Raw genomic sequence first — 9954 nt, forward strand, 5'->3', positions numbered from 1 at the left:
CAAAGGGAGCCACCCAGCAGCTAATGCAGCGGGTACCGGCCTGCACGGGACGAGCCAGGTCTCCCAGACCTGTCTCCTAAGAGCAGTGGCTGGTTTTCCCCTTCAGTGTTTTAAATGCAGGGCCCTTCAAGGGTGCCCCAGGAGCTCGCCTGAAGAAGCTGGGTCACCGCAAGGAGACGGAAACGAGGACTTTCCACCCAGGGAATAGCCAGGTCAGACCACATCCTCACGCAGCTTTGGGCTCTCTACTTAACTGATACAGAGACTTCCATCTTGCCAGGGTTAGGTGCTCTCTCTCTTTGTAATTACCACAGACTCCAGATGCCAAAATGATTTTTCTCTATTCCTGTGCTTGTGTCATGTACTGTCCTACCCATCAGACCTTGTTTCTCCACAATTTTTTAGTGGATCAACCCATTAGGGAGAAAACCACCCAGATAAGTACCAGATCCTGCCAAGTCTGCTCCTTACTCGCTATTGCTCTGAATCAGCACAGAATGACGCTCATCAACAAGAGTGCTTTGAGAGGCTGGAGATACCCAGGACCCCGACAAGGCAGTGGAAATACTGCGATTTATCATTGCAAACCAAGTTTTACTAGTAGCCTATGAATTCCAGGAAAAAGAGCAAAGAGACAGCACGGCAGGCTCTGCTCTCTATACCGTCACAGCAAGATTTATTAACGTGTTACCTGGGAGCATTGAGGCTTTGGTTAGTGTATTAACAACACCATACATGTTCTCACACAGACACACGGAGTAAACACTCATTTAAACTTGTTAAAAAAAGAGAAGCTCAACCAAAACTTGGTCCAGAAGTGAGATCCAAGCAGCCAAAATCAAGTATATAATGGGGGGAAATAACGGTTATATAGAAAGAAGCAGAGTGAGATTCCAGAGATCTTTGTGATTTGTGGATTGAGCTGAAATCAAGTTGAAAGAGACGGAGAAAATATATTCCTATATAAAGCCATATTTGCACTTTGGGGAAGCGAATCAAAACTTCAGAAAAAGCCAAGTCAATGAAGAAGACAGTGCTGTAATGACACAGACCAAGAGAGGCAGGTTGTAGCTTGACTGTTGCACAGTCATTCTGCTTCTAACATAGTAAGCCAGTGAGCAGGACACTAGACCTCGTGGGGATCCGCAGGGAGACACACTGAGACAAGACTAGAGTAAAAGCTGAGCACAATCTGGGACAAATGGTGGGAGTGTTCACTGAGAGGAAACCTCTAACTGGAAGAAGAAATGGCTTACAGTGCTATAGGCATCACCACGGACACATTTACCGGTGTATTACTATTGATCTACTCCTCAGCAAAGAGCGCTGTCTGGAGTCAGTCACACTTAGAGCAAAGCGATGTCTAAACCTAGGAGCAAAGAGTGATTTTTTAATGGGAAGTGATCTCAGCGGTGGAAATGATCAAGCTATCAAAACTGAAATCTTAAAATATCACATGTGTTTTGAAGTCTGCTTGCAGCTTGTCCACAGAACTCGAGGAGTCAGAACTCTTCGTAGGTGTTTTTGCTTGTTTGTTTTCAAAACGGGCAGATTCAGAAAACTCAGCAGGTTTCCCAAGCCCCAATTCAGAAATGTAAAGGAACACCTTAAAAGCCCTACCTATTCAGACTCACCAAGAGAAGGAAAAGTCTCCACAGGTCGTTTATCATTGAGATACCGTGCCTGAGAATGCTGGAGAACACACGACTACAAATCTCTCTGCTTTAAAATCAGCTTACAAGGAATCCCTTCTCCTGGGGTCATTTATTCCGAGGCAGGGCAAGTTAGGAATTGAAGCCAGAGAAAGGAAGATAAAACATCATTAAAATTTTAAAAACAGAGGGAAAAGTTGCCATGTGTCCCATAAGGGATAAGTAAAAACAGTTTAAAAAAAAAAAACAAAACAGTTTACAGACTGGAAGTGTCTCTTTCTGAAAAAACACTTTCAGCTGGTTTAAGGAGACGAGAGAGATCGCTCTCCGTTCGACCCCTCAGCCAAGTCCCTCGCCTCTGTATCCTCTAAGGACACGTGCAGGAATGTGAACGCACACAGTGATGAAGAGGCCTTACGAAGAGGGTTTGTAGTTCCAGAACAGCTTGCGGACAAGACAGTATTTTCTTCTCCTTGTCAAAGGACACCAGATTGGATATTCAGAGAAAATACATGAAATTTGCAAATTTCAATGGCATTTCACAGAGAAGGTGGAAAAGCAAAGATTGTACAGTAAGCTGCCTTTTTCGTACTCAGATTTTCTGGGATCTCAAATAACTGCAGGATTAGAGGGAAGAGCGCACCAGGCCCTAAACTCAGGCAACATAAAAGGTCTGGAAGGGAAAAAAAAAACCAAAATCAACAAACAGTTTCTTAAGCCCTGCTTTAAAGATACCCTGTTCTAAAGAGACCTCAAACGGCAAGCATTACTGTGTACAAAAATAGAATAGCAAGGATGAAAAAAACACAAAAAACTGTATGAAAAAAACCCTCCCAAAAATAGATGTACACGAGTTCTATTTTATATTAGTGTATATTACAAAATTCAAACATGCAGTCTCTATTTTGAATGTAGAATGCTCCAGTCCACGGGTACCAGGGATGCTGCTATGTTTTCTTTACAGCACCATCATGTGACAGGGGAAAGTCTTGTATTTTTAACTGATTTCCAACCTCTTTGCTTTTTGCTTGTGTGGGAGTCCCTTCTTTACCGGGCCTCGTGCTGCCATCTGGCAGAGGAGAGGCTCTTAGAGCTGCTTGTCCAAGAGCCTGAGACAGCTCTTTCGGCGGAGTGGTTTTGCAGCTCCCTCCCAACACTTCAGATGCTTTAGCACTGCAAAAAGTTGCCTCCTTTTTTGCTGCCACGGGACACGTTGACTCCCAGGGCTTTGCTGAGTTTAACGACTCTGCGCAGGATCCGCTCCTCGTGGTCACACTGTCCGTGCTGGATAGTTTGCCTTTCTCTTGACACGCTCCTGCTTGTGAAGTTTCCTGCCTTTTTTGTTTAGAATCTCTCTCCTCTTTACTGGAGGTACCCAAATGGGGAAAATCCTTTTTCTTTTCCACCTCTCCAGAACCAGACATACTGAGCTTCAAAGGGCCTAACACGCTCTGCGCTAGCGGCACTAACTGAGACACGGAGAGCGCTCTTTCGATAGCACCGGGGACGAGGAGTGCGGAGGACGCAGGACCTGCTGGGCTTGTTTTGCTGGCGGTTGGAGCGCTCTCTGCCTGGGATGAGCTGGGTTGCTTTTCAGTACTAGGCCTTTTCTGGGACATTTCACTCGCGCTTGCAGGAGACAGAAATGATGTGCTCTGCTGTTCTGTGGGGTGAAGTGCCTCCTTGTGATCCTTCTCACTGCGATCCATGGGGCTAACCGAAAGAGGAGTGCTCACTTTCGCCATGCACCATGAAGAAAGTGCCAGCAGAGGTTTGGAATCCTGTTTTTTCTGACTGCTTTCTGTTAGCAGAGGGTCTTTCAGGTCAAGCTTACCACATGAAGTCCCTGAAGAGTCACCTTCTTCAAGTTCCAGGAGTTTGATAGATGGGCACTGTATATGTTGTGTGCGATCTATCGGTTTTTGAGTGCTTGTAGCTCTCCCTAGGTCTTTGATTGCTTCAGAAGACTTGTCTTTTGGACCAAAACACTCAAAAGTTTTGTTTTCTGGCAATTTATGTTCCTTTGCAGTTGTTTCTGATCTTAGGAATGGCTTTTCTGAATTAGCTATTTTTTCTGGAGAAGTTCTTGGGAGAGCCTCTGATGAGGAAGGGTACACACTGATTTGCAGTGGCTCTGAAACAGGCTTGGCTTGTTGATTATTGCCCTTCTGCAAATCTTCTGGACCTTTTGGATCTTCAGGTAGAAAGGCATCATCTTCAATACTATCCTTGCTTTCCAATTTAGATGAAAATTTGTTATCCTCATTAAAAGAATCTGAGCCTTGGTCTCCACCATCAGGGGGCTTGTCCAGTCTTCTCCCATCCTGACTATCTTCTGAACCATCATCTGTTTCGTCTTCAGAAGAATCGACTTCTCTGATGGCCTCTTGCTTTTGCAGAGACTCCCTCCTCTCCACCCTGTCCTGTCGAATTGCACCCAACTTCCGTGAACTCGGCTTCTGCAACATCCCTTTTTCTGCTAGCCCAAGTTTGCCACCTGTTGTTTCATTCGCAGATTCTTGTAAGCTCTGGAGACTAGGATCTCTCTGTAGCATCTCCTTCTTAAATTCAGAGTGAGAGATATCCAAGCTATGCTTACGTGAGGAAGCCAGCTTCTTCTCAGAAGAAGACAGTGAGGCAGCCAGTTTCTCCGCCGACTGCACTCTCTTTAGCAAGGGAGACCTAGGGGGCTCAGCACTTTTGGGTCGAGAAATTTGTCTCACTAGTGGTGGAGAGGAGTGCAGTTTTACTGGAAAAGATTGGATAATGCTGGAGCTGCCAACTGTGTGTCCTGGTAAAGGAGATGGGGAGCGCTGCGGTGACGTGGACTGTGGGGTTGGTGACGGAGTGTGAGCTAGTGGTGACAGTGGGATGTTTCCCGCAGATTTACGCCTTGGAGATCTGTACTGCCTTTGAAGCTTTGGTGCTAGTCCGTGTAGAGAGCTGGGTCGGATGTGTCCAGAGCTGGCTGGAGAATTTGGAACACTGGAACTGGGAGAGCTGCTCTGGGAAGAATTGCCACCAACTTAGAGGAAGGGAGGAAGAAAAAAAAAGAAAACAGAGAGAGAGAGACTAAGAAGATTAATATATATTTGGCCACTAAAACAAGGTATTGAAAAATAAGACATGCAAAGTCAAGATAACACAAAGCACTGCAGTAATATTGCACTGGCTTCTAATGGAAAATTCTCATCGTCACACACCAGAATATAGTAAGAAATGCTCTGCTATCACATTTTTTTCTGAAAAAAAAAGAAAAAAGCCTCCAAGCAGATAAACCATGTGTTTTATTGCTATTCTCAAGATGCAAACATCTTTATTCCATCAGCTGATTCAATTTTCAAATACGACTTTGCCACACTGCTTTGATTCCTCTTCTCTGAACTAATATAGAAAATGTGTCAAACGGCTACAGAAACATCGCAACTTACAATACACATTTGCATCAAAGTGAAAAGATGCTGTACAACAGCAAAGGCATTCTTAAAAGGACGTATGGATTTTCATTTTTAAATGAATCGATGACTGGGAATACACCCATCCCTAAAGTAATCGACATCACAGCTGTTATTTTACTTCACAAACAGACCTACTACCCGCTGCATATTTTACTTCAAAAATTAATCAATAAGCAACAATCTTCTCCAAGTGACTGTCTGTTTGCATGGATTTTTAGGTTTGTTTTGTTTTGTTTCTTTTCTTACCTGAATGTACAGACTCGGGAGTGGATCTGTAACTCTGTGTTGGTGACCGAGGAGACAGGTTGTGAGTTGGAGAGCCAGGCATGCTTTCTCCAGAAGACAGAGAGCGGTTTAGTGAAGACAGACTCCGGCTGGTGTGAAGTAGCGATGCTTGTTTAGTGATCTTCCTCAGCAAAGAACTCTTCTTCTTACTGTGGAAGAGATTCAAAAGTTCTTTACAAGCCCAAATGATTTATTTACCCTTGTTGGCATATTTCAGTCAATGTTATGGCACAAAGTGAAAAGAAAATGAAAAGAAGAACTAAAGGACGTACCTGCTGCTACACATTATCTGCACATCGATTTGACAAGATCTCTCTTACATTATCTTGGTTACCACCGAATTTTCACAGAGAAACATCAAAACGAACCTTTCCTGACCATCCTTAGTTTTGCTCTTCTTGTTCCTACGAGCCATCTTGGATTTGTAGCTGGCTTTTCGAGCCGGACCAACTTTGATGGACGTGTTCTCAAACGGCGTGGTGGAGATGGACACTTTATTTCCACTCTGTCAGAAACGAGACACAGAGACGTTGCTTAAAATACGGCTACAGGAAGCAGATCTGCAGGCTAAGCAGGTAACCTGCGAGTTTATTGCTGCCTGCCATTTTGTAATCTTTTGTCAAACTCTATTTCCCTCTTTGCATTTCCATCTATCACGTAAGGAACTGCTGAGAGAGAGACCTCTTTAGTCAGACTTTCACAAATGATTAGCTCAGACTCCAGCTGGTAGGTGAAGCTTGCCAGAGCAGATAGACCACAGCATCTAACCTCTCCCATTGCAATCCTGACTGCCACAATTTAACGCTTGTAATACTTGAGAACTTGAACAAAGTGATATTCTGTCACCACTCCTGTCCCCAGTGCTCTCACTGATAGCAGGTCTGAGCATATCAGGTATTTATCATGATGAATCCACAACACAGAGCACGGCATGACTCACTCATCCTAAAAAAAAAAAAAAAAATTTTCCTGATTGCTCCTGTTTTGAAAACCCAAATCTCTTGGAATGGTCCAAAACTTTGGGGTTTATTTCCATAAATGGATTCAGCTCAGAGGAGATATCAAAAGCAAGTTATTTAACTGGATAATTTTAAGACCAACCATTACAAAGCTGCTTTTAAATACCACTAGGAATAATCCTTGAGAAAGCAGTATTAAGAGCTAATAACATTAGCACAGCCTAAAGGCAAAAAATAATTTAAAAAAATAATTTTTCCAAGTAATTTGGAGAATTTTTAATGTATTTGTTCCTTAAAGTGATGTCTGAGGAAAGGTATACTTAAATCTTATTAACCTACCTCTACCGCTGATAAAAATGCATCTGACAGGTCCTTATTTCTCACACAAAATGACTTAGTTCAGCTTAGATTACAAGCAGAAGTGTTTGAGATTTAGGGAACAAGCTCCTGCAATGAGCTTTTGCAAAACACGGGCCAGGTGCTGTGTACATACTTGTATTTCAGACAAAGCCAATTAGATTCCTATGGCGTTTTAAACAAGCTGGCTCATTTTCCAAAATGTAACAGTCCCTACCTTCAGAATCAGCTCCACCACTTCCGTGTGCACCAGTCCGTGGACCGGCTCCCCATTGACGTGGGTTATCAGATCCCCTTCACGCAGACCTGCTTCGTTCGCTGGACCACCCTCCTCCACGTGCTGGCAATGAGAAGGGAATGACTGATTTGAGAAGAGGAATATACAGGAACAATGGCCAGGTCAGACCCAAAGCCCATCCATCTCATCTCTTGATGCAGCCAGCATCAGCTGCTTCAAAGGAGGGTGAAAGAAACCACTGACTGGCACAGCCAAGCACAAAAATCTGTGCTCTTCTACTCCTCCCCCAGCATCCTGTCAGTCCTCCCCCGATCCAAGGCAGGCAGCCAGCCAGGATGGTTAAGCTGATCAAGAAACCAGCTCCTCCCAAAGCAAAAGGCTTAACACACTTTCAAAAATTTTCAGCATTCGGGAACGTTAACTAGATACTCTTGATTTCCAGACAAGCATTCAATCTTTTTCTATTTCTTTGCCATCCCATATCCAGCATCATTCCATGTACATGCTGGAACCCAAGGCGGCCAACAGTCTTAAACAAGACTCTGTGCCAGGTGTTTAGGGTGCCTATACTATACCTCATCCCAAACTGAGTTTCTTTTTGCACTTTCCATCCTTTTCTAGTCTTTCCAACATCACACCTTTTCCCCCATGAATACATCGCCTTTCCCCACCACTGTTCAGAAAGGAGACAGATACGCTTGAGAATACAGCAATGTCCCCTCCAGCCAGAAAAGACTACAAATCAGTATCTTGGTAAACTCAGCATTTTTCAAGGAAAGCAGTAAAAAATGAAGCTGCAGATTATTTTTCTAGATCAGAATGAATGCTAAATAATGACCAAAGGATATGAAATCCAAATTGTCTAGTGAACACAGAGACAGAAGGAAAAGAACAAGCCACTTTTGCCCTGATCCCGTTCTCCCTACCTACCCAATTCAAAACTACACTGCTTCAGGGAAACGGATCGTTCCTAGGAGTCACATAAGTTAACAAAAAAGGAACACAGAGATCAAGTACCAGAAGTAATGTGAAGGAAGAGATGCAGACATGGAAACCAGACCTTTTAGCATAGCACACAACTAAGCCAAGAGCTAAATCCCTAGGCAATCAGCATAGCAGCAGCGATGCTTTAAGGCTTGTAATCAATTCCAAGTGACTGCTAGGAAAACCCCAGCAGGCTGAACTGATCAGAAGCAGGCTACAATCACCAACACAGTCAGCTGCGACTGGCCCTCGTGCAACAACCCCAATAGACAGAAAGAGGGTATGTACACAGAAACATGCTTTAAAGTCTGCACTACAGGTGAAAAAAGGTGGATTCACGTAACCAGGGAAGAAAGAAGGAAAGAAAGGTTGCTGTGGTTCTGTGATGGGCTTGAAAACTGCTACAGGTAAAACCCAAAGTGCTCTTATTTATTTATTTGTCTGTTTATTTTTAAAGGGTTTCCCCTACCCCAAAAAGATAACTCTGGGTTCGAATAAGGAAAGAGAAAACAGGGTATCAAAATACAATTTATAAAGCTAAATCCCACAGCCCTGGTGAAACACATTTCTGGCCCCCAGGGTACTCTTTTTAGAAAAGCAGAGACATACCCAGACCATGTGATGCACAGTGTAGATATCACTGTCACCCATATAGACGCGAATGGCACGGAGAGTGAAACCGTATTTCTTTCCAGCCCGATGGATGATGATTGGTGGTTTCAGGTTTGCGATAGCAGGAGAAAAGTCACGGCTGGGTGAGGAGTCCCTCGAAGATGGGTTGGAGGATAGAGAATGAGGTGACATTGGACTGGCCAATGGAGAACACGTGTGGTGATCTACAGTGATGACACAAAGGTGGGCAAAAATTAGGAAACCAGGCCTCCAAAAGAGAGAAAATTCTTGTTAGAGAATAGCTAGGAAACCATCTCTCCCAATGCTCTTAAAGCTGGTGGACTTCACCAGAGTTGGGTTTGCCTGCAGCTTCAATTCATTCATGTTTCGAAATACAAAAATCAGCAGAGTTTCCAAAAAGCACGTTTGGAGGTGTGTATTTAATGCAGCAGCACTGCTCACCTAGGGTTATGGTTGGGTCACAGTGTTTACTACTTCTCTTTCAGGGATTTACAACTCATCATAAGCATTTGTTCTAGGCACAACCCTGGAACACCTCATTTCAAACTTATGATATATTATCCTCCTCCAAAAGATCAGACAGTCTCTAGATCTTGGTGCAAGTTACATGTTGGTGTGGACGTAAATCAAAATCAGTTAGTATTAACACACAAAAAAAATCAGTAGGTGATCAGACGAAAAATACATCTAGGTACTTTCGGTAGTGTTTTAAATTCACAGGGACAAAAGTATAACCCTAAAAAATCAGCTACTGCAGGGTCTTTGCTACTGGTAAACACCACCACGAGTGCATTTTAGAATGTGTTTCCCCAACCGAACAGCCGAGGGCTGGGCTATGAGTTAAACTATCTGACTCTGCTTGCGAGTGGAACAATGTCCACTTTTAAAAATACGAAGCAAATACAGAATTCCCATTTTAAAGTGTAGCTGGTCAACATCAGTGAAATAAACCCAAGGAGCAGGAATATTAAATGCAGTTGTAAAAGGTAATCCCTAATCCATTACGAAACACCTGCTTTATCGCCCAGCACATATTTACCTGGCAGATGAGCGCAGTTCCTGAGGAACCTTTGCTGGGTGATTAAATACACACTTTAGAGAATTTCATGAGGGAGTTTGTAGTTTGAAGAGCAACCAACACCCAAACCACAAGAAATGTGACGTGCATCACCACAATGGTGCCGGGATGCAGTGGCATACCTGCCTCCGGTTCCCTGGCCGAGAGGGGCAGGCAGGCATTGCTCTGCCAGCAGGTTCTGCTGGGTCGGCACTGGTGACCCAGCTGCAATTTCCTGCTCCCATCTAGGCAGGAACAGGTACAGCCCTGGAAATACAGCATGGTCTTATCCTCTGGAAAGAGGGACAAAGTCCTTGTGGGGAGAGCCTCC

At 43.9% G+C, this 9954-nt stretch overlaps 1 protein-coding gene across 1 annotated transcript in view; it reads right to left on the minus strand.

The window, feature by feature from the left end:
* Window positions 1-2599: 2599 nt before the first annotated feature.
* LOC104497961 (microtubule-associated serine/threonine-protein kinase 2-like) overlaps window positions 2600-9954 on the minus strand; it is a gene marked incomplete at its 5' end in the record, with an annotated part of 28232 nt that continues 20877 nt past the window's right edge. Inside the window, 5 exons of the mRNA XM_010141272.1 lie at window positions 2600-4677; window positions 5357-5544; window positions 5764-5900; window positions 6929-7051; window positions 8543-8769. Of these exons, the coding sequence (XP_010139574.1) occupies window positions 2600-4677; window positions 5357-5544; window positions 5764-5900; window positions 6929-7051; window positions 8543-8769 (2753 nt within the window). The remainder of the gene's footprint in view (window positions 4678-5356; window positions 5545-5763; window positions 5901-6928; window positions 7052-8542; window positions 8770-9954) is intronic.

This window comes from Buceros rhinoceros, unplaced genomic scaffold (assembly GCF_000710305.1).
Source record: "Buceros rhinoceros silvestris isolate BGI_N320 unplaced genomic scaffold, ASM71030v1 scaffold33268, whole genome shotgun sequence".
Classification (NCBI taxonomy): domain Eukaryota; kingdom Metazoa; phylum Chordata; class Aves; order Bucerotiformes; family Bucerotidae; genus Buceros; species Buceros rhinoceros.